This window comes from Carcharodon carcharias, chromosome 10, assembly GCF_017639515.1.
Source record: "Carcharodon carcharias isolate sCarCar2 chromosome 10, sCarCar2.pri, whole genome shotgun sequence".
NCBI lineage: Eukaryota > Metazoa > Chordata > Chondrichthyes > Lamniformes > Lamnidae > Carcharodon > Carcharodon carcharias.
The window spans coordinates 158,344,520-158,370,261 of record NC_054476.1 but is presented as its reverse complement, the minus strand read 5'-3'; the positions used below and the strand labels follow the sequence as shown (position 1 = coordinate 158,370,261).

Here is a 25,742-nt window from a genome sequence, read left to right as displayed (position 1 = left end):
AGTGGTGGACTCTGTTGCTGCAGATAAACTTTGTTGAATTGGAAGTTGTTCTGGCATCTGGGTGTCTCCTCATCCTCTTTTTCCATTCTCTGGCATTGAATTGCTCTTTGTCAATTCTGCAAATGTAATGATATATAGTGGTTGGTTTATCCTCTTCAGGGTGGACGAACTCTGGGTTCGTCTCTATGGTGGTTTTTTCCTCCTCTTCTTTCATGCAGCTCACCTTGACGCACACTGGGACAGAGGATGGCTCTTCCTGTTGTGAGGGTGTGACTTGGTAGTAAGTTCATCTTTGTCTTTGGCTGTGTGGTGTGCTGTCGTCAATGGATGGCTGCTACTCGGTTCCAGCATCATTTGTGGCACTGTCATGCTGTGCTGGGGATTGCAGAATCTGCTCTGTGGTCTCAAGGTTTATAGAGTCAGAGGTAAACAGCACAGAAAAAGACCCTTCGGCCCATTGAGTCTGCACCAGTCAAATAAGTACCTAACTATTCAAATCCCATTTTCCAGCACTAGGCCCATAGCCTTGTATGCCATGGCATCAAAAATGCACATCCAAATACTTTTTAAATGTTATGAGGGCTTCTGCCTCTACCACCCTTTCAGGCAGTGAGTTCCAGATTCCCACCACCCTCTGGGTGAAAAAATACTTCCTCACATCCTCTCTAAACCTCCTGCCCTGACCTTAAATCTATGCCTCCTGGGTTATTGACCCCTCCACCAAGGGGAAAAGTTCCTTCCTGTCTATCCTATTTCAATCATGTCCCCCTTCAATCTCCTCTGCTCCAGGGAAAATAGCCCCAGTCTATCCAATCTCTCCTCATATCTAAAACTCTCCAGTCTGGGCAACATCCTGGTAAATCTCCTCTGCACTCTCTCTAGTGCAATCACATCCTTCCTATAATGCAGATTCCAGAACTGCACGCAATAATCTAACTGTGGCCTAACCAGCGTTTTATACAGTTCCAGCATAACCTCCTTGCTCTTATATTCTATGCCTTGGCTAATAAAGGCAAGTATCCAATGTGCCTTAACCACCTTATCTATCTGTTCTGCTACCTTAAGGGCATGGTGGACATGCACATCAAGGTCTCTCTGATCCTCGGTACTTCCCAGGGTCCTACTATTCATCGTGTGTTCCTGTGCCATGTTTGTCCTGCCCAAGTGCAGCACCTCTCACTTATCTGGATTAAATTCCATTTGCCACTGATAAGCCCATCTGACCAGCCCGTCTATATCCTCCTGTAATCTAAGGCTATCCTCCTCACTGTTTACCACCTCACCAATTTTCGTGTCATCCGCGAAGTTAGTGATCAACCCTCCTACATTCAAGCCTAAGTTGTTTATATATATCACAAACAGCAAGGGACCCAACACCAATCCCTGTGGAACCCCACTGGACACTTGACCATCACCCTCTGCTTCCTGCCACTCAGCCAATTCTGGATCCAATTTGCCAAATTGCCTTGGATCCCATGGGCTCTTACCTTCGTTATCAGTCTCCCATGCTGGACCTTATCAAAGGCCTTGCTGAAGTTCAAGTAGACTACGTCAAATGCATTGTACTTATCTGCATACCTGGTTTCTCCAGCTGGCATCAGAGTCGAAGGTTGAGGCTCCTCTTATTGCTGGTTCTTCTCTTGATTGTCATCTACTTGAGGTGTCATGGTAACCATCTTGAATAGTTGGCTGGTTTGACCAATGAGGGGGCTTCTGGCACCTGTAATGAAACTGGACAAATCTGCCGTGCAAAGAGAGAAGACAATTCATAGCTGAAGTTCCTGTCAAAAGAATCTTTCTTGTTCGAGCTCTGGGGAACTTCCAGTTCTGTATAAATTGTTGCAGTGGTTGTCTTGACAACATCTGTTTTGAGGAGATTCAGGGCTACACAGGCATCTCTGGTCAAGAGAGAAAAAGACTGGTTATGGATGACGTGCATGAGCGCAAATATATGTTTGTCATCATACTTTAGTGTTTCCAGAAGCATGCCTATGACTGAAAGTGAGGCTGCTCAGCCGCATTTCTTGGTCCAATAGGATCGTAACACTGGCTCCCATGTCTGACTAAAGTTTGTGAGATGACCATTAACCGAGATGTCCGCAATCCAGAATGAAAATCCAGGATCTTTGACCTCGCCGAGAAGCATGGCTGTGTGTCCTTGGTTTGCTGTCTTGACCTCGTCAATCTTCTTGGGACCTCCCTGCATTCTGGTGTTTTGGCTTTGCACAGCTTCCTGTGCCATATTCGTTACGTTGAAAGCAACAGCTGAAATTGCCAGACATTGATCACACCTGTGGGGGGCGCTTTGCTCCACAGTGCTGGGATGGTCAGTTTATTGATTGGTTAGGGCAATGCTTCCCTTGGCCTGGAGCGTCCCTGTTTCTGTGCTATTTCACTAGCTGGACAGTAGGGTTTACTTTGTACTGTGGTTTGCTTTCTCCCCTTAAAATGGGATCTGTGTTGCAAACAGATTTCAGATTGTCTGACAATCTGAATGGCTTTCTCAAGGATTAGATCTTCCTTTGCTTGAAGTGTATCTGAGAGTGCATCATCCACCACTCCTATAAACTATTCTACCGCTGATTAACTCATTTCATGCCACCGCAGTCACAGCCTTCAGCCATTTTTACAGTTCACTAATGAAGGAGTCGACAGGCTCTCCTGGTTGCTGAACATGTTTATTAGATTTATTCTTTTCAAGGATTTTGTTACTTCTGAGGTCAAAATAGGCGTCAAATGATTTTAAAACATCAAATTTTTCAGATTTGATGATTCCTGGTCTTGCTATTATGTCGTTGGCTATCAAGCCTATTGCATAAAACAGTGTGATAACTTGTTCTGCTTCTGTCTTTTTATGCAGACCTGAAGCAATCATATATCTAAGGAATCTCTGTCTCCATAGTCCCCAATTTTGTGATTGATCTGGACCTTGGATAAGCCCAAATTGATCTGAAAAGAGTGGATTCCTGATCCATGGTTAAAATTTTTAAATTGCAAGTTCCACTTTAAGAATTTTCCAAAACGCTGTGGACTTCTTCTCAAAGGGTTTTCCCGCACTTGCCAGTTTTGGCAGGCTCCCGCAATAATGACACTTGCAATTTCAGAGTTTATATTTTTTCAACAATGGTTGCCTCACTTGACTGGTTAGCGTCTTCCCCGCTTTAGTGCAATGTTCTTGGGTCTTTTGAAGAGTCAAATCTGGCTTTTGCTGGGTTTTTTTAAGCTGCCTGCTCAGTTACGATTAATTTTCAATTTTTTTTATTCTGAGCAAGCTCGGCTGCCACTTATTCAGGCGCCAACTGGGGAACTGAGTTTCTAGGACTGATTTAAATAACAATTTCAGCCCACTGCAGTAGTTAACTTTTTTCAGTCCAGGAATTTTAAACCTTTAGCTCCCCCTGCTAGGTCTGCTGACTTTGCACCCCATGGGATTGAAGCTGGACTTCCATGGGATTCTTTGGAGTTTCAGGGAGGAATTTAATTGTTGCTTTCAGCTTCCAAGCCTTTCTTTGGAGCTTTTCTCTGGTGATTTCCTTGTGCACCTTCATTTTTTGAGCTTTTCTTCAGGTCAGAATGCTTCTTTAATTTTTCCTTCAGTTTTCTTCTGCAGTCTCTGATGTCTCACTGCCACAATGTTGTCAGGTGTCACATGTAATTCGGTAGATCTTAAGATGTTCGTAGCCTTAGATAGTTCACCAGTAAGTACTAGAAACTATATGCATGGGTACAATAAAGGTCCAAGCCAGGAGTTGCCCCCATGCATGCTTCTACATGCTGCTCTGTCCAATGCTACACTGACCCCTAGGTGCAGGTCATGTGTTCTCTTGCATCACTCTTTAGGCTGTACTCAGCCCCATGTTAACCCTTTATGGGCCAGACCCTTCTACTAAATTCTGAAAGATAACACCAACAGTCTAAAGGAAAACAATGCTATAATTGCAAAGTGTTCAATAGCATAAAGCAATATAGATATAGTAAATCAGCAAATGGAGGAACAGGCAAAAATCTGATGGTGGTGAAACCTCTGGGATCCCTTTTCCAGAGGGAAGTTTGAAAACCTAAACAGGACAAATAAGTAGTGTTGTTTCAGGATATCTTCCTGTATATCAGTATGGGTTAACACTAATTTTACTTAAATTTTGTCAACTATTAAGAACTTGTGGTAACAAGTACTAATGCCTCATAAGAACCAATTTCCTGAATGTGCTGCCAGCGGCATGTTTAGCCCGGAAGCCAGGCATATCCAAATAATAGTTAGTGCACATTCAAAATATTTACCCAATTGTGCTAGAATGACATACCCATTTTTAGACAAAATACAGAAGATTCAATGTTCGCTAAAGGCGAAAGAAAATCTAGGAACAATACTTTCCATTCAAAATATACCGCCATACTATTTTTGAAAAAACAGTCCAGCCATTATCTCACATTTTTGTGGAGGTGTTAATCTTAATGCTAACATAGAGATTCCTGTGTTGGATCTACCTGTTGCTAACTAACCCTAACTGACAGGGAGCCTTTGAGAGACTGCTGGAACCAATTAAATTATGCTACTGTTTGAAAATGCATATTTCCCACTTCGGCTATTTGAAATTTACTATAGAACTGTGCTGGTATACATCTGGTCACTTCTCATCCGATGTAACTAAAGCAGCCTAGCAACAAGGCAAACCTGACTTGAGAGTCCATGTAGACATTAAAATTGATAATTTCTGCAAAAAAGGAAATAATGTGAGTCTTGTTTGAAAGAATGAGAGACTAATTTGAACTGAAAGCACTAGCCTAACTTTTCTTCCTCTAAGTTAATTTGTTAGATTATCAGAAATGTTTCCTGTGATGTGGATAATGCAATAGCGAATGTCCTTCTTCCCAGATCTGGAGGCCTAATACAGCGCAGTGCATACTTCCATTATGAAGGATGCTGAGAGCCTGTGACCTGACAGTATACAGGCCTATTACAGCCTTGAAAATATTTCAATTAAATATGCCCCATAATCCATCAGGCCACTTGAGCATTACTATAGTTGCACAGTGCCCTATTGGAATGGCTACTGAAAGGGAGGCTGAAACAAAAATATGAAGCATTTGTCCTTGCTGGCCCTTCTGTCCTTTCACCTTTTTCCTCACACATGCTTTTTTTCTTTTCTTTCTGTGTCTTCCTTCTGTTGTTCTTGATAACAAGACAGCAACTGGGGAGAAGACAATTCATACTATTTGCTGGTACCCCAAATTCTAACTACTCCCACTCCCCACCATCATAAGAGCACCATAAGCATCGTACTATGCGTGCCAAAAAAATTTGAAAGGTTTGACATATTTACATAGAATCATGTTATCAGCTCCTATGCAAATATTTGTTAAATGTCTCAAAGGAAGTTTAAGGCTGCCCGCCTAAGTTAAATATTTTGTTTCATTTTTTCCCCTCTCCATTTCTCTTTTATTAGCATCATTTAATCTTAGTTAGTGGAGTGTAAGGTAAAATATGTCACACTGCTAAAAGTAAAATAATAGGTAGTGGCATTTCTTGCAAATTAGATGTTTGGTTGACTTATTTAATATCCTGCAATTCGTTGGAAAGATATCTGCCAGTTTTGTTTCATGAAAGACAAGCAAACATACTTGGAGTGCACAATGCATCTTAGTTTTTTCTTGGCCTTTCTGGTCACTAACATACATTAAAAGAATATCTTGCAAATTTCAGAAGCACCTAGACTTGTTTAGGGGATGGATAGACTTTAAACATCTTATGGACAAGGATAAGGGAGAAATGAAACCCCTTTTCCCTTACTATACTGTCCATGATCATGGTATTTTTTAAAAAGGAAAAGGTATGTGTTTCTTACCCTGTGAGTGTGTGGACAATTTGAATAACCAGCCAGAAACCTTTTGTGTGTTTAAACGAAGAAGATTGTTTATTTACATGTTGACCCAAAAATCTAATGCATGTCACTTATATGCGCGCACACTCAGAAAATACTGTTTCAGAGAATAGTTCACTTTTACAAGTTATAAGCAAAAGAATAGTATTTCATGTGATTAGCTTGTTTTGTGAAAAACAACAAAATGCAGGCCTGGTAAAGAAGAGGTTAGTGTAGTTAAGTGAATTTAAAAACCAAAGTCATATTTCAGTTGTTACAGGAATCTCTTGAAGAGCTGGACTTTCTGTAGGTCGTTAAATTAATTACCAGGAGGTCAGTTTTCTTGAAGGTCTTTGTTAACCATACCTCTGTTGCATTCTCTTCAACCTCTGCTGCTTCTATTCCAGCACCTTTGGCTCTATTTTAGCCTCTTTAAATTTTAGTGGCTTTCCTTTTAACCTCCTTAATCCTTACTGCCATATTGTCTCATGTAGGCTTTTTGGGATTTCCTCAGCTCTCTGCAGCTGAGCAGAATTTTGTTTGTTCCTTTCAGTTTTCCCCAGTTTCCATGGACTGTTCTGGACACAGTACTGACACTACACCAAGTCATTTCCCAGCAATAGGCTTGACCCCTCCCCAACCCCAACCGTCACTACACCAGTGACCAACTTACTGTGCAGGTAGATTTTAACTAAGGGAACCGTCAAGCATTTGTCAGTAAGTCCTTTTATCAACACTATGGTATTTCTGTTTTTGGGTGGCATATCAGCAGCCCTTGCACAAGTAGTGTTTGAAGGCACCCAGTGTCCCTGAGGGTAGTTATCTCTTTTCCTGGTGCCTGGGATACAGAGGAGGCTGTTTTCCTTTTGTGGGAAAGGTTCTGGTAGTTTTGCTGGTCCTTCCCTGCTACATTTGAACACAGGTTCACCACTCTCATGACCAGGCCACTGTCTTGACTGTAGGACTCCCTGTTGGTCTTTTGGAATGCCAATAATTTTCCCTTATTTCCAGGCTTTCCATGCTGCAAGTACACTGGGCATGCCCCTGTTGGTTTACCATCCAGGTTGCTCATTTTAAGAGCTGGATATTGATCTGTTTTTTCTTACCTACTCTCCTTTTCTCCTGCGCCTGTTCCTGCTTCATCTATCTCCACCCTATCTCTCCCTAGCTTGTAACAATTATTAGACTCAAGTTATTTTGAGTTGGAGATTTGTGGATTAATTCATATTCATCTGCTATAATGGCTGCTTGTCTGCCTCTTAAAACTCTTGTTCCTCTATATGGGTTTTAAGTCTGTACAAGAGACAATTTTTGAACTCCTTCAACAGAATTATCTTTCTTATCTCCTCGTATGTGTAGTCAATTTTTAGTGCTCACATCCACTGGTTGAATGCAAGTTGTTTAGTTCTTACAAATTCAAGAAAGGGTTGGGTGGGCTTCTTGCAAAAGTTCCTAAATTTCTAGTGAAATGTTTCTGGTGTTAACTCATAAGCACTCAGGATAGCATTTTTTGTTTACTCATAGTTTGAAGGGCTCTAAGACAGCAGGGAATACATCTCATGGACTTTTCCTGTTAATTGGACCTGCATCAGGAGAGTCCAAATTTCTTCAGGCCACTCTAACCTTTCTGCAAGCTTCTCAAAGGCTATAAAGAAAACGAATGCTTCAATGTCACCATGATCAAATTTCGTTACTAACCGGGAGTACTTTAAAACATCGAAACTTGTTTTTGAACTGGGGTCACTTAAATTACCAGCAGCTTCTCTACTATGAAAAGGCAATTTTTCCCTAGCCAGTTCAGTCTGCCGTACTTTACTGTCCTTTGATTACTCTTACTCAGCTCTGTACTTTATTTACTTGGAGGAGAAGAGAGCCGAGCACCAGGGAGAGGTAGATGACTGGAGTCGGCCCTCCAACCATCTCAATACTGATAGTTGCAAAGGAGATTGCGCTAAAGGTAAATTGAGTCTTGACACACATGGCTATCGGAGGTGGAGAATTGGGGAGCAACCCAGCTCCCTGATGACAGAATTAATCACAACTGCAAGGTATATAACAGTCACTCATGTTGACTTGGTGTCATCTCCAGTGAAATATGATGATCTGCACAATGTTCTTCCACAGGACGAGGATGAAAACTCCTCAGACGATGCCACTTTGAGGGTGCAACATCACAAGATTCATGCAGAAGCTCAGATACATGCAATTCAGTGGGACCTGTAAGACAGGTAGTTGTGGTTTCACCTGGTGTCTCTAACATCACAAGTGACCAGGAGCAAATGGTGGGGCTGGTACAGCAGTGAAGAATTCCCTCCAGAGGGAGCAGGATGCTTCCAGCTCTGCTCAGCTGGATGCAGTTGCTGAACCTCTAGGGCTGTCAATGAGGAGGTTAATTCAGGAGCACCAACAAAAAATATGAGATACTGACTGACTTTCTAGTGGCATGTTGTAAGTTTGAGGAGAGATTGGAGGCATCCATATCAAGCATGAGTGTCATGATGTTGCAAGCCTTTGTGATGATACCTTTGTCCATGGAAAGAGTTGCCATCTGCATGAAACATCAAACGTGGCACTCCAGCAAGTGCATGTTGGCCCTCGCCAATGACTTGCACACTGTGCCACACTGAAAACAATTGAGCAAGATCTAGCCCTTTCCCTTCAATGCTTCACTGATGTGTAAGATAGTGCTATCCAGTCCATTGTTAGCAGGGAAGTGCAGGTGGGCCATGACATGGAATGGGAATTCTGTTCACCATGTTTCTGCTTCTAACCTGTTGCCTTTCTGTCAGTGCCCCATATGCTGCATTATGCCTTGATGGCTGAGTCTCCCCCTGCCAGGTTCTTTGGTGTGGCCCCCATGAGCTCCAAAGCTGGAGGATGCCAATCAAGAGCATCTCAGCAGTCAGACCAGGTATCTGAGCAGCCTCTATCTCAGCTGAAGCCATAGGCTTCATCATGTAGGAGTAGCAGAAAAAGGAAGACCTCTCCTTGTCTCTGCCTATCTCTCTCTGTCTGTGCCTGGTGTCCCTGAGTGTGTGTATGTCTGTCTCTCTCGCTTTGTCTCTCTCTTGCTGTCCATGTCTCTTCCTCCCTGTGTGTGTTTCTCTCTCTCTGCCTGTATCTCTCCCTCTCCCTCTGTCCCTGTGCCTCTCTCTTTCTCTGTGCCTGTGTGTCTCTCTCTTTCTGTCTCTCCTTCTCATATGGCACAGTCCAAAACTTAGCTTGCTCGTGGTACCACAGGGCTGCCAGTGTGCAGGCCTCTGATGTCACTTGCGGTTCTGGCCAGCGCCCGATCTGGAAGGGGTTGGTGGTGGGTAGGAGGTGAGGTTCCCAGAACGAAAAACAGTAAAAACTGGGAAATAAGAATACTGGTCCGAACTGGTCTTATAGACCTTAAAATGGAACACCAGTAAAAACGGGGAAATAAGTACTGGCCTGAATTGTTTTTTCCTATTGGGAGTATGGGTGGTGGGTAAGGGACTGGGGACTAGGGTGTGAGGTAGGGGTATAGTTACTAGGGGTGGAGGGTAGGGGGCCCCACTAGTCTTGAGACTAGTCCATATCTGGTACCTGAGTCTGAAAAAGGCTTTTTAAAATTCCGGTCAATTCTGAACACATGAAGCACTTCATCTGTCTTTAATTAAATTCAGAGTTGTCCCTGTGTGTGCAAAATGTATAAAAAAAACTTTTAGCCCTTTTCTGCCCATTAACAAATTGTAACCATTTATTCAATCCTAAAGCATAAGGTCCAAATTATATATGAAATATACCTCATATTTACATTCCACCTAACTATATCTCTATATTCCATGATACCGGAAATTTAGAGGCAGATGTGTTCACTACCAGGCCAGCCATACTAATTCTCCCGAGGGGTTTTCACATACAGCTGAACAGCCTGTAATTAAATGCGGAAGTTGGGTAGCTTGAAGCTGTTAGTGTTTTTAACCACCACCTGCTGCCAAGTCCACTAGATCGTTCAAGTTAAAATTCCCCCCAGTCTTTTCCCAGCTGGGATCCATTTGGCACCTGCTGAGCCTTCAGAACTTGCTTTACCTATCACAATCTTCTTACCATGACACACCATAACCATAAACAGATTGTCATTACTTCCATGTTGATCTCTCTCTCTCGAGTCTTCTCTTGATCATCAATAAATTGATGGAAAGGGTCATCATAAGTACTATCAAGTGGCATTTGCTTAGCAATAACCTGCTCACTCAGCTCCTGACCTCATTACAGCCTTGTTTCAAACATGGACAAAAGAGCTGAACTTCAAAGGTCAGGTGAGAGTGACTGCCCTTGACATCAAGGCAGCATTTCAACGAGTGTGGCATCAAGGAGCCCTAGCAAAACTGGAGTCAGTGGGAATTGGGGAAAACTCTCTGCTGGTTGGAGTCATACATAGCACAAAGAAAGATGGTTACAGTTGATGGAGGTCGATCAACTCAGTTCCAGGACATCATTGCAGGAGTTCCTCAGGGTAGTGTCCTAGGCCCAACCATCTTTAGCTACTTCATCAATGGCCTTCCTTCCATCATAAGGTCAGAAGTGAGGATGTTTGCTGATGATTGCACAATGTTCAGCACCATTCGCGATTCCTCAGATACTGAGGGATTGCATGACCAAATGCAACAAGACCTGGACAATATCCAGGTTTGGGCTGATAAGTGGCAAATAACATTCACTCCACAGAAGTGCCAGGCAACGATCATCTCCAGCAAGAGAAAATCTAACCATGGCCCCTTGACATTCAGTGGTGTTATCATCGCTGAATTCTCCACTATCAACATCCTGGGGGTTACCATTGACCAGAAACTGAACTGCACTATCCATATAAATACTGTCTACAATAGTAACTCAGAGGCTAGGAACCCTGTGGCAAGTAACTCATCTCCTGACTCCCCAAAGCCTGTCCACCACCTACAAGGCACAAGTCAGGAATGTGATGGAATACTCTCCACTTGCCTTGATGAGTGCAGCTTCAACAACACTCAAGAATCTTGGCACCGTCCAGGACAAAGCAGCCCACTTGATTGGCACCCCATTCACAAACGTTCACTCCCTCCACCACCGACACGGTGGCAGCAACGTGTACCGTCTACAAGATGCATTGCAAGAACTCAGCAAGGCTCCTTAAACAGCACTATCCAAACCCGTGACCGCTACAATCTAGAAGGACAAAGGCAGCAGACACTGGAAAACCACTACCTGGAAGTTTCCCTCCCTCCAAGCCACTCACCACCATGACTTGGAAATATATTGCTGTTCCTTCACTGTTGCTGAGCCAAAATTCTGGAACTCCCTCCCTAACAGCACTGTGGATGTACCTACACCACGTGGACTGCAGCAGCTCAAGAAGGCAGCTCACCACCACCACCACCTCAAGAGCAATTAGGGATGGGCAATAAATACTGACATAGCCAGCAACACCCACATCCCATGAAAGAATATTAAAAAATCACACTCTTATCCCAGTTGATAACCAGCATCCTGAAACAGAATGTTCCCAAAGTATCCACTGACTGTTTCTGTGCCTTTTCAAAGTAGTTGATAATAGCAATTGAATTATTATTCTTGAACTGTATTCACAGTGCAGCTACATATAGCACAAAGATTAGAAATGATGTAATACACAAAGGATAATTGGCGAGCAGCTGTGGGATGCAGAGTCTATCTAATGATGGCCTGACAAGCCTAGTCTCGCCCATGAGTGACAATGTATTCTGTTTGTAACCCTTGAAAGTGTTGTGAACATGTAAATTTTGTCGTGGGTTGAATTAATTTTGTTGAAAGGAGCATCTGAGGAGGCAGAGCAATACCTAATGGCCCTGGACAATGTGGTCAGGCATTTTCCCAAAATGAATCACAATGCGACAGGTACCATTACTGTCACCATGTTTGCTACAGGAGCTAGCAGGCATTCATAAAATTTATTTTGGTGGGCATAGTAGTCTCCTGGTTAATGTATACTATTGGATTAACAGCACAGGGTTACCAGTTCAAATCCCATTGTGCAAGTTGAGAAATTGAAATCAATAAATAGTGAATTGGCAAATTAAGGGATAGGTCAATAGAGATGTAGTGGCAAACATTTAAGGAGACACTTCAGAATACACAGAATAGATACATTCCAACGAGTAAGAAAATGTCCAAGGGATGGATAGTATCACACTTTTTTAAAAAGCATATAATTGTGCAAAGATAGGGGGAAGGTCAGAAGATTGAACAGAATATAAGGAACAGCAAAGGATGGCTAAAAGATTAATAAGGAGGGAAAAAATAGAGTGAGAGAGAAAACTAGCCAGAAATATAAAAACAGACTAACAGTTTCTATAATTATTTAAAAAAGAAACAAGTTAACAAAGTGAGCGTAGGCCCAATAGAAAGTGAGCCTGGAGAATTGATAATGGAAAACAAAGAAATGGCAGCTGAATTGAACATTTAATTCGCAGCAGTCTTCATGATAGAGGATACGAGTAACATCCCAGAAGCAGTTATAAATCAGGAAATGGATGGGAGGGAGAAACTCGGGAAAATTACAATCACCAGAGAAGTAGTACTGATTCAGTTGTCGGAGCTGTGGGCTGACAAATGCTGGGTCCTGATGGACTTCATCCTAGGGTCTTTAAAAGAAGTGGCTAGTGAGATAGTTGTCGCATTAGTTTTAATTTTCCAAAACTCCCTAGATTCAGGGTAGGTCCCATTAGATTGGAAGATAGTAAATGTAACTCCATTATTCAAAAAAGGAGGGAGACAGAAAGCAGAAAACTACAGGCCAGTTAGCTGTCATAGGGAAAATGTTAGAAGCTATTAAAGAAGCTCTGACAGGGCACTTGGATAAGTTCAAGGCAATCAGGCAGATTCAACATGTTTTTGTGAAAGGGGAATAATGTTTAACCAACTAATTGGAGTTCTTTGAGTAAGTAATGTGTTATGGATAAAGGAGAACTGGTGGATGTACTGTGCTTAGATTTCCAGAAGGCATTTGATAAAGTGCCACATCAAAGGTTATTGTGGAAAATAAAAGCTTATGGTATAGGGGGTAACATTGGCCTGGATAAAAGATTGACTGGCCAACAGGAAGCAGAGAGTTGGCATAAATGGGTCTTTTTCAGGTTGGCAAGATGTAACAAGTGGTGTGTCACAGAGATCAGTGCTGGGATCTCAACTGTTTACCCTTTATATAATTGATTTGGATGAAGGGATGGATGGGATGGTTGCCAAATTTACTGATGACACAAAGTTAGGTAGAAAAGTAAGTTGTGAAGAGCAAATAAGGAGGCTACAAAAAGATACAGATAGGTTAAGTGAGTGGGTAAAGGTCTGGCAAATGGAGTATGATGTGGGAAAATGTGAAATTGTCCATTTTGGCAGGAAGAATAAAAGAGAAGCATATTATCTAAATGGTGAGAGATTTCAGAGCTCTGAGATGCAGAGGGATCTGGGTGTCTTAGTGCATGAATCACAAAAGGCTAGTATGCAGGTACAGCAATTAGGAAAGCTAATAGAATGTTATCACTTCTTGCGAGCGGAATTTAAAACAAAAGTAGGTAGGTTATGTTTCAGTTATACAGAGCACTAGTGAGACCACATCTGGAGTATTGTGGACTGTATTGGCCATCTTATTTAAGGAAGGATGTAAATGTGTTGGAAGCAGTTCAGAGAAGGTTTACCAGACTAATACCTGGAATGGGTGGGTTTTCTTATGAGGAAAGGTTGGACAGGTTAGGCTTGTATCCACTGGAGTTTAGAAAAGTAAGAGGTGATTTGATTGAAACATATAAGGGGTCTTGACAGGGTGGATGTGGAGAGGATGTTTCCTCTTGTGGGAGAATCTAGAACAAGGGGTCGCTGTTTAAAAATAAGGGGTCGCCCTTTTGAAACGGAAGTGAGGCAAAATTTTTTTCTGAGGGTCACAAGTCTTTGGAACTCTCTTCCTGAAAAGGCGGTGGAAGCAGATTCTTTGAATATTTTTAAGGCAGAGGTGGATAGATTTTTGGTAAGCAAGGGGATGATAGATTATTGGGGGTAGGCGGGATGCAGATTTGAGGTTACTATCAGATCAGCAATTACCAAATGGCAGAGCAGGCTCAAGGGGCTGAATGGCCTACTGCTCCTTGTTCATATGTTCATAATTTGTCGATTTGCACCCGAAAGTGATTGTGGAAGTTGCTGGATTGTCATTAAAAACCCAACAGGTTCATTAATCATCAGGGAAGGGAACCTATCTGGTAGGCCATAATTCCATACTACACTTTTGACTTTTAATGCCATTTAAAGTGGTTTCTTCTGTACAAACAATTGCTGCATCAAGAAGACAGTACACCAATGTTATCTCAGGGTAACTAGGGATAGGTGGTAGACGCAGACTTCTCAACATCGCCCACATCCTGAGGAAAAAATGATAGAAAAAGTTATTGAAATTTAAAATATTAAACTGAATAAAAAAGCTTAATAAAAATAATTTGGTGGAAATAAATCATTGGCCATTAAGTTCAGCTGGAATTGTTAATGAAACCACTGCAATGATACATGTCTTGTACAACTTTGAGAAGCTATTAAAACTGCACATTCACTCATTCAATTAATATGATTTGAAATGTTCCACATTCATAATACTCTCTTGCAGAGATTGAGATGCCATCAGAACAGTACAGATTGGAATTACAAGATGATCAAGTGAACTCCAATAACGAGAACACAAGAGTTGCAGAACTGGATTCAGACTCCTGCGTTGTTACAGCACTTCAGATGGGGCAGACTAGCTTAGTTCTTATGTATAAGAGTATCCTTTTTCTATATACCTCCTTTCTATTGTAGTATTGCCCAGACCAACTTATTTCCAACTATATGATTAATATATTACATATTTTAGAACCACTAAAATGAAAAGGATCCATGTGACTTTCAGTTCATCAAAAGGCTTTGGTATGATATTACAAAACATATGCTGTTGATGTGGCTTTTTGTTGAATAGATTTTTTATATTACAACTTGTGAAGGCAAAAGGTGATATTTTATGTTTAATGTGTAATTGAATCAATTACAATTTAAATTTAAAGGTCTATGCTAAAATGATGCCTGGAAAATAAGTTGCTGCATGGTCGCCAAAACCTGACCAACATTAACTTGATCTATCCATAGGGTTTCCTGATAGAATGATCTTGCAAGAAAATATTCTATTTTTCACAAATATTAATGATTTGACAAACTAACAGAAATTCCTGTTCCTGACTTATTCTTGACTTTGTAGTGAAAATACAACTTTTTTAATAGCTAATTTCAAATAAAGGATCCATAGGCTCACAAAAAAAACTATCATTTTGAAAATGTTGCTGTAATTTTAGGGTCAGAAGTTATTTTCTGGATTATGAGTCCAGAATGCATATTTGTAGAAAATTTGTGGCTACTTTTATAATCATTTGCGCAGGTACAGTACTCCCAAAAAGATGTCAACTTAGGATGCTTTTTCTTTTCTAAGAAAGGACAATTTTCTAAGCCTTTTTTATTGCCTTGTTTTAATTTTGTTTCTTTCCTATTTTTCTTTTTCACTTCTCTTAGACCAATTAAATCAATGCAAGAATACGAATTTGCTCTGTACCTGCTTAAAAATCATACTGGTGTTTATTATATAAGTCAAGATAGTAATTTATCTTTGGTTGCTGAGGAATTTTTTCATAAGTTTGTTCATACAGTAGATTGACAATATGGGCAAAAGAGAAAAGTAAGTATTTATATAGTGCCTCAACATGTCTCTGAAACATGTGGCAATAAGGCACTTCACACCAATTACTGTTGGTGTACAGTCACGGTCAATATGTGAGGAAATATGGCAGCTAATTTGAGCACACCAATATACCACAAGAAGTAGTGAAATATATAACCAGTTATTCTGTTGTTGGTTGTGTTGATTGATAGAAGAATGTTGACCAGGAAAAAGCAGGAACTTCTAGCTCTTCTTCGAATAATGCCACTGAATGTTAAATGTACATCTGAATAGATAGGCTTACCCAGCAGTAGCTGACAATACAGAATATTTTGGTGCTGCACTGAAGATTCAGCTTTAATAATTTGTGGAAGTCCTGGAATACAATTTGAACTTAAACCAGAAAGAAATACCGAGGAGTGTGTAGGGAGCAAATAATAGAAAACCAATTATTAGAAGGCAATATTTAATTCTTGCAGTTCTAACAGTGTTACAAACAGTTTGAACTGCAAGCTTCCAACCATGGGAATATCATACATTCCCCATTTAGTTGCTGACTTGATTCTCACTGGCAGCCATCTATTTTATTTATACATCATCATTCCAGAAGAAATATTCAGTGGTGGTATGGAGTGGAAATAAGCAAGTGCATTAAGACCACTCCACCAATATTACCAGTAATTTAGGCTTAAGGCCTGCAGTATGTTTGAGGCACTGAAATTGGCCCAAAATGACAGGCCATCACAAATGACACTGGGAGACTGCACATCAACAAAGTGTTGGAACAAAATTGAAATTAGGTAGCCTCCCCACAACAAAAACAAAACTAAAAATACCTGGAAAAACTCAGCAGGTCTGACAGCATCTGCAGAGAGGAATACAGTTAACGTTTCGAGTCTGTATGACTCTTCAACTGTTCTTCTCCGCAGATGCTGTCAGACCTCCTGAGTTTTTCCAGGTATTTTCATTTTTGTTTTGGATTTCCAGCATCCGTAGTTTTTTTGCTTTTAGCCTCCCCACAAAGTACCTGGAATCCTGTAACAAAAACAGAATTACCTGGAAAAACTCAGCAGGTCTGGCAGCATCGGCGGAGAAGAAAAGAGTTGACGTTTCGAGTCCTCATGACCCTTCAACAGAACTGATTTTTCTTTTCAAGGAGATCGGTGAAATTTAAGGTTGCGGGGGGGTGGGGAGAAGAGAAGTGGAGGGGGGTGGTGTGGTTGTAGGGACAAGCAAGCAGTGATAGGAGCAGATAATCAAAAGATGTCACAGACAATCCTGTGTTGCAATGCAGCCACACGAGTGTCTATTTGGAATGGAGCCTTAGGGAAGACAGTTGCCTGCCTTTTGCCCTCCTAATCCTATTATCACTATTCTCACCACTTGATTGGCTGCTGGCACTAAAAATTCTGCTTTCCTGACCCTCCTAGCTGTGAGCATATTAACACTATGTCAATGAGCCAACCTCGTGCGAGAGGGTAAACTCAACTTTCTCGGGGCCAAGCACAGGACTGCATAGTTGGGATTGTATAATTAGTCCATAATGTCACATATTAGTTTATTGGTTGGCAGGTTATTAACAAAATTTCCATTACACTAATGATGCATTGAATAACATTAATTTTATCTGGACTACGGTAATTTCCTAAGAAACTACAGTAACTATCAATTTTATATTTGCATTTGTTAGTCAGTATTGAAAGAAGTTATGGTCTCTTTAACTAAATTATAGACATTCATATGCAAGCACTTGCTCATCTGCCTAACTGTACAATATATGTTGTGGAGGCTGGTTTTCTAGGTTAGTATTGCACAGAATTCCTTTGTATGTCATAGGGACAGAATATTCAATAAACATAATAAGATGTTCATTAGCAAACATCAAGTGGAGATTTTCTCTGTTGTTACATGCCGCTGTTGCAGTGGAGCTGAGGAGGTCAGCATATTTGGAGAGATACGTCCTGATGGTGTGCTTAGAGAGCATTGTTGATATTTGGCTTTTCTGCTCCAGTGTCTTAACCCTACAGCAGCGGGCATTTACTGTGTCCCTACCGCCCCCCCCCCCCCCGCCCCCACATCCACAAGTGGCAATTTCAAGCACAGGTTGCAATCATGCCAGGAACCCACCAAAAAGGGAAGCAATGCAGACCTAGAAACTTTTCCAAAATCAAATGGGCAAGTGGAAGTCCAGCCCGGACACTGTTTCACTGGATTTTCTGCACTGCAGCTAAAAATGCTGCAGTTAAAGCTTTCCAATACCAGTAAGCTAGGAAGGTTAGAAGGAGGGATTCCACCAAAAAATTCTGTACAGGTTACCTTCAGAGCCATTGATGCATGCTAGCCTTGTGCCACAGGCCTACAGAACCACATTTTATGCCATTATTAGATACTATAAAGTTGTCCAGTACTTCCCAACTCCACAGTAAACTTTATATCATTAACTGAAATTAGTTTTCAACTATTAGCATATGCAATTGTTTTTATTTCTTTGCTGTTTGAACAGAAACATTAACATATGATAAACCTCATGGAAAGAAGTTTTAATATACAAATATCTGAAGTTTTGGGCAGTATAATTTCATGGCCTTGGTCATGGTTATTGATCATTTAATGAACTTTGAAAATATAAATAAGTACAAACTTAAAAAAAAATGAATTCAATTGATTGATTCATAAATTGCACACCTCACATAATAAAGGGTACATAAAAATAAGTAATGAGGTCATTGGGTTTTCAAGTATTGGTCTTGTGTAGGGCAAAGAATATCCAAATGGTGTATTATTGTAAACTCTTAAAATTTTGTATACTGTTTTCAGTTGTTCTGGAAGTTTTTATGATTTTTGTGTAGCTTTTCAAATTCATAGTGCTTGGTGTGTGTAGATTGTTCTAAAATTTGTCCTGTTGATCCATCCAGGTTTTTCTGTCTTTCCCGGAGATAGATGGGTTTTGGAATTAGGAAGAAAGTATGAATTTACAGTGGAAGTATACGACAGAAGCAGTAATAAAGTTTATTTATCTGATGTAAGATATTAGGTCACCCAATTTTGTCTCTTTGGTGAACTTGTTTCTGTTTGTTCTTGACTAATATTAACCATTAGTCCTATTCAATCTTTGGGTGATGTTAATGCTTTTCTTGTAGCATTTATTTATTTAGTGTTTGTGAGGTTTTATAAGATGACTATGTTTTGAGAATGTTTCTAATTCAAGATAAAATGGAGGCGTGAAGAGGGTGTTTTGATTTGAATTTAATTTAACTTAATTTAATTTAATTCATGCTTTGTGTTCTGCCCAGCAACAAGCCTGGATGGCTTGGTTACCATGGGGGTGGGAGGGTGCCCAGATTGAAACTTGCTGAAAGCCAAGTGCATAATATTCGCACCTGGAGACAAAGGCAGGAGCAGCTGGGTTAACTGTGGACGTCCTTTCATCTCTGAGTTTTGGATAAATAGAGAGAGACAGAGAGATCTCTTAGAAAGACAAAAGGCTGCAGCTAATGTGGTTACCAGAGGGGAGGATGCTGCAAGTCCTCTGCGAGTTCCCAGGCAGATTGCGGGAGGTAGGATCGTCTCTGGTTGAAGAGATGCATCCCTTGGCAATGTAAAGACTGGAAGATTTGCCCTGGCGAGACTTGGAGGAGAAATCACCAGACTAGGCTTCTCTGCTGGTAGTCAGTTCAGGAATTCTCTGAAAACTAAGCGAAGCACCTTTCGACAGTCATTTGACATTACAGCTTGGTGAAATGGAGAGACGTGGACCCATTGGAAGCTGGGAGTGACTATGGACTGTGTCCTTTAAAGGTTTTCATCCTGTGGAGAGCATCCTAGAAAGTAAATATCTATGTGGTATGGGGTTATCGGTCGCATAAAGACAACAATAAAAAAGCTATCTTTTCTGTAGTTTAGAGTACTAGTTGCCTGCTAAGTAATGTTTAGTCAATGTTGCTTTTAGTTTATTTGTAACAGTAAAAGTCCTAAAACCTGAAGTGTTGTGTGATCCCTTTAAGTCGGCCACTGGGAATTCAAATATCTTTTCAAGGGTTTTTGGATTCTATGGGGATTGTAACTGCAGATTATTTGCAGCTTGTGCATGCACTATATGAGATTTTGCCACAACATTGAGAAGGACTTTTGGTCTCTCATGTATTTGAAAGCTGTTTGCCAGAACAGTCTAAAACTAATGCAACTTGCATGGACTGGTTGAGCTGAAGGCCTATTTCTGTGCCATATTTCATATGTAATAGACTTGTATCATCATCTGCAAATAGTTATCCACCTTTTCCCTAAAAAATGCAATGGTCTTTATCTCAACTACTCCTTGTGGCGAAGCTCCACGCACCAAGAACTCAGTGCTCAGCAGGAAAAAACCTGACAATCAAATATAATTTTATCTATGATCATTCTTCTTATGACAAGATTTAGTTATCACAATGAGACTCATTAAATAAGAGATACATGTAATGTTTTAACAATATAATTATATTAGTTCTAATCTTCCATTATTTATCTTGAAAGGAATATTGGACTGCACATCATAGTTTAATGGAAAGCAGAAAATAGCTAATAACAAAGCGCGGAATCATCCCAGATCTTCACTAAATGCAGTAGCGGGCATGAAAAAAGTCTTTTTACCTGCCAGCCGCAATGACAGGTTTTCGTGCAATATCGTTCCTTTCCTGGCGCATCCTGCTTCATTAATAATGCATTCACGGGAAACACACCGGATCACTGGTGGGGATGCCTCTGATTCGCTTGCCCAGCCATTACCTCAAGCTTTCAGAAATCTGGGTGCCATATTTAAAGGGCAACTCCTGCACAAAGCTAGCACTCTCTGAGAGATCGAAAGCTGCTGGAAAGTCGTGGCTGCCAAACGGAGGAAACATGCTGCCCCCAAATTTAGCAACACTTTCTAGCGCCTACTGAATGCAGTAGAGGCTTGCCGTGTAATTCTCTACCCCTGCTCTGGGCGAAGGCCAGCAAGCAAGGTGGCAAATCCAGCATGGGAGGCGGTAAGCAGCGCCAATGCCTTGCAGAAGAAGAGGACAGCCACCCAGTGCTGAAAGAGGATGAATGATCTCCGTTCCGCCAGGGTAAGTCATCCTTCTCATCACTATCAACTCACAAACCCATCACACATCCACAGGGATCTCACTGCCAGTTCAAGGGACATCACCATTCACGCTCTCATACGCACCTTCGTCTGCCCTGCAGATTGTGTCCTCATCCCGTCCATGGCACCACTCACCACGCACATATGCCAGGCAACCTCCTCATCTGGCCTGGCAGGCGTCCTGCTTACACTCCTTCCATCTGTATTCATGCAGGACAAGCTGGCACACAACAAACGGAGAGGTTGCAGACTGGTGGAGGAATGCCCGACATCATGTCCTCACAGATTTTGAAAATAGAGGCATCCAGCTGGCTGACGATGATCTGGACTGTTCTTGTACTAATGGTGAGCTCGGTGATGCTCAATCAAGTGAGGATCCAGCAGTGCAACATCCATCAGACAACCGTGCTGTGAGCGAGTTCCCCTGTTCCTTAGTCCCCTGCCATATACTAATTATCTCTCGCTTTTTCAGGTACATGTGGGAGCAGTCAAGGGGGTCCACAAGCCAGGTCCTCGACTCAGGCCTTGAAGACACCTCAGAAGAAGAATCTGATGAAATCCTAATTGAAGACCCATCACAGCGCTCACCCATACCCTCCACCAGTGCAGAAACACACACCTCGTTGGGAACTAATTTTAGAGCAGCTTTGGGGTCACAAACTGGTGAGCACTTCTCACTGTCTGAACCACACAAGGCAGAGCCAGGGAGTCCCCAGGTTTCTGGAGGACTGTTGGAGGCCAGAAATCTGCTGAGTCCGAGTCAGATGAGGAGCCTCTGGACTCAGTCATGCCTCAGTTGCTGGAGCTGCAAAGGCGAGCTTGGAAACATCAGGAAGGGATGTCCGCTGTACTCCTCAAATTATAAGGCACAATGGAAGAGTCCGTCAGCCTTCAGTCTGAGGTGATAGTGTTGGCATGCCAATCCATTGAGGTCAACACTGATAGGATGTCAGCCGCCATGGAGACCTTGCTGCAGGACATCAGCTCTGCACTGCTGCATGGGCTAAACTCTACCGCTGATGATATGTCACAGCCGATGGTGAAGGCTGAGTTGTTCAGATCCCAGAGGGAAACTTGAAACAACTGTCATAACACATTTTTGCAATTTGTATGTTTCGAGATGCAAGCTTTGAATTCACTAGTAATAAGACCACTGAGCCTCAAGAGGTTTTTAAAATAAAACTAAATTAAACATTTATTAATACAAGAAAGATTGTATATATACGTCTACAAAATTACTACTATAGTAACTACATAAATCCCCGAATTAATCTCTCAGTCACACTCACGTTAAGGCAACAGTAACGCCCATAGATTTAAAGAGACACCTGGCAAAACACAACCTGGAGAGTCGCATTCAAAATGAGGTTCTTTCAGCTCTGGGTTCTTGCCTACAGCAGCTAAGGCTTCTCACACTTGTTGGATCTTAAAATGCCCCTACCTTACACACCATGTCTTTTCTCCTTAATTCGTATCTTTCTTTTTGAATGTAAATTTCCATTGTATCACTAGGCTTTTAACTTTATCTCTTCTAACAATAACATCCTTTCATCCCACCAATTTTATTAGTAAGCTAAAAAAAAAAACACATTGCTTGGCGTCTTCTAGCTAGGTGCAAGAATGGCTTATTTAAAAATGCAAATTGCCCCTTGACACTTATGTTTCTAAACTTGCCCATGTTTATCTAATTACCATTTCAAACCTACTTCTTTCTATACATCAAAGCCTCTAGACCAGCTTGCTTTAATCCAATTAAGACACACACACACACACACACCACTAAACTCTATTTTAAAAAAAATTTCCAATAACATTTAAGACACTAATCTCTTCATGATATTTACTCCATAGTTGGCCTCCAGCAGTGTCAATGCAAGAGGGGTGCCGGGCAGCTCGATCTCACTCCAGCTTCCCCTTCTCAAGGAGTCAGCCAGGGGCTGGCAGACACCCTTTGGGAGGAGGATCAGCACCTTGACACCCTGGTACCATCCACCCAGGTGACTCCGGGAGTGTCCGGCCAATCCAAATCCCTCTTCCTGTGGCCCCCGCAGCTTCAGCTCAGCAGGCCGAGGAGGGTGCAGCTGGCCCACAGCAGGACACCCAAAACAGGCTGAGGCCCTCCATGTCTCAGCCTTCCAGAGGACACCCGCTAAGGTCATCACAGACAGGGCGTAACAGTCAGCAGGCTGCCTCTACCTCTGCTGTGGATGTCTGGGGAGCACCAAGACGTAGCGGCAGGGTTAGGAAGGTTAAGAAGATGTAGTTGCACAATGGCGGCACATGTATTAATCACTTGAACATAATGTTACCATTGTAAATAAACTCCCAAGAATGTCTCCTTGCCTATGAAGCACAGTGTTCTTGCCACTTAGATGTGAAACCTTGGTTCCTGTACAAGATAAAGGCAGGTGTCTCAGTCCAGGGCTTCTTCCCTGTGCAGTGTGTAACCTTCAGATTAAAGTGATGGTCCAGCTTCATGCTCACTGGACACATTAGTGATGCCTGTACCTCGGTGCTTGCCATGGCTGCCAGAACGTTGTGGATAGGTGTCACAGAGTTCCGTCGTTCTCCGTGTGCTCTCAGCACCTTTTGAGGTGGGGCTAGTCCCCTATCCCTTCAGCATCTGTGACCGGTGATGCTGTGCTCCTGAAGAGGCCAGGTGCTGAAGGCTGACAAAAGATCAGGTGCATTTAAAGTTTCATGGCTACGTCTCCATGATATGACCCCGATCACAGAGCGCAAGTGAGCTGCCCTCAACCAGACAGGAGTCAGACATTCACAGAAGCAGTGTGAAGATCCATGGAGTGTCTTCACTGCAAGTCGTCATTATCCTCCTGGAATCTAGTGACTATTAGGGTGTCCCCATGACATGGGCCTGAGCACTGAGGGTATGTGCGCTGCCATCAGCCTCACAGGAGTCAAATGTTCACAGATGCAAGTTGAGGATGTCAGGACTGTCCTCACTGCATCTCATCACCATCCTCCACGAATCTTGCAGCTATGAGGGCCTCCCAAGTGCTTCTGCCTCGTCTGGATGGGCTCATCGTCGGCATCCCTGCCTTCGAGGACCTCATCACCATCATCCCACCTCATTGGAAGAGATGTGCAGTTGTTCTATCTCCTCCTCAACCAGGGCTGCCCCTAGTTGCAGTGCTAGGTTATGTAGCATACAGCAGGCTACTATGATGCGCGACACCCTCTGGGGACTGTATTGCAGTGCTCCATCGGACCTGTCAAGGCACCGGAATCTCATTTTCAAAATGCCTATCGTTTGCTCCAACGAAGCCTGGGTCGCGGTGTGAGCCTTGTTACACCATTGCTCTGCTGCAGTCTGAGGCCATGGCATGGGCATCATCAGCCATGTCTTCTGTGGGTAGCCATTGTTCCCCCGGAGCCAACCCTGCAGCCTCTGTGGACCCTGGAAAATGCCAGGGATCTGAGGTCTGCTAATGAAGTAGGAATTGTGGACGCTCCCTGGGAATCGTGCGTAGACTTGTAGGATGTGTTGTGGTGTTCGCAGATCAGCTGAACATTCAGCTAGTGGAAGCCCTTGCAGTTGACGTAGTTAACTGCTTGTTGCCACAGAGATCTGAGCACCACATGAGTGCAGTCGATGGCACCCTGCACCTGTGGAAAGCAGAGATCTGCATAAATCCCAGCACTATTGCTTCCTAGCTTTCCTGATCCCAGACAAAATGCCCAAAGTTCCGTGCCTTCATGAAGATGGTGTCCGTGACCTCCTGGGTACACTTATGCATGGAGGCTTGTGAGATCCCACACAGGTCACCCGAGAAACCCTAGAAGGAGTGACTGGCATAAAAATTGAGCGCCGCAGTCACTTTCACGGCCACTGGCAGTGGATGCTCTCCATGCCCCAGTGGTACAGCAGGTGGCATATATGACCGACCAGTTCCCTAGAGATGCACAGTCTTCGGCGACACTGGTTCTCAGTCATCTGCAGAAATGACAAGCACTGTCTATAGATCCTGGAGCTGGTGATGTGCCAATGAGCGATGGCTTTCTCTGGATCTTCAGCTGCATGCGCAGCAGGGCCTGCCACCCCTTCATCTTGAGGGACATGCTCCACCCTTTGCTGAGCCAGGCTCCTCCGCCGTATGCTTCTTCTTCTCTGCTCCCTGTAACCTATGAGGCATATCGCTAAATCACCAGGCTCCATGATCCTGATGTTCTCCTCCTGCAGGATCAAAGAGAGAGACATGTGGGTTAGCAGATGTGTCCTAAGAGCCTCTCTTGGTTAAGTCTGAAGGCCCCTTCATGCATGCTGGAGAGTGCTGGCCACCGCTTGGATGGCCAGTGTGTAGTGCGCTTCATGGCTGTCTGAAACCCCACCTGCCTCCACCCCACTCTACGTGACCGATTGGCACAGCTTCAGCCACTGGACTGCATACTGTGCTCTCACTTTTTTTTAATTCATTCATGGGATGTGGGCTTCGCTGGCTGGGCCAGCATTTATTGCCCATCCCTAGTTGCCCTTGAGAAGGTGGTGGTGATCTGCCTTCTTGAACCACAGTCCATGTGATGTAGGTACACCCGCAGTGCTGTTAAGGGAGTTCCAGGATTTTGACCCAGCAACAGTGAAGGAACAGCGATATACTTCCAAGTCAGGATGATGAGTGACTTGGTGGGGAACTTCCAGGTGGTGATGTTCCCACTTATCTGCTGCCCTTGTCCTTCTAGGTGGTAGTGGTTGTGGGTTTGGAAGGTGCTGTCAAAGGAGCCTTGGTGAATTCCTGCAGTGCATCTTGTAGATGGTACACACTGCTGATACTGTGCGTAAATGGTGGAGGGAGTGAATGTTTGTGGATGTGGCACCAATCAAGCGGACTGCTTTGTCCTGGACAGTGTCCTGCTTTTTCAGCATTGTAAGAGCTGCACTCATCGAGGCAAAGTGGGGAGTATTCCATCACATTCCTGACTTGTGCCTTGTAGATGGTGGACAGGCTTTGAGGAGCCAGGATGTGAATTGCTCGTCGCACGATTCCTAGCCTCTGACCTGCTCTTGTAGCCACAGTATTTATATGTCTAGTCCAGTTCAGTTGCTGGTCAC

General features: G+C 42.8%; 1 protein-coding gene across 1 annotated transcript in view; it reads left to right on the top strand.

Annotated features, from left to right (window-relative positions):
* LOC121282907 (nuclear pore membrane glycoprotein 210-like) overlaps positions 1 to 25,742 on the top strand; it is a 235,299-nt gene that overhangs the window by 118,799 nt on the left and 90,758 nt on the right. The window contains exons 7-9 of the mRNA XM_041196717.1: positions 14,491 to 14,646; positions 17,300 to 17,368; positions 18,483 to 18,589. Of these exons, the coding sequence (XP_041052651.1) occupies positions 14,491 to 14,646; positions 17,300 to 17,368; positions 18,483 to 18,589 (332 nt within the window). The remainder of the gene's footprint in view (positions 1 to 14,490; positions 14,647 to 17,299; positions 17,369 to 18,482; positions 18,590 to 25,742) is intronic.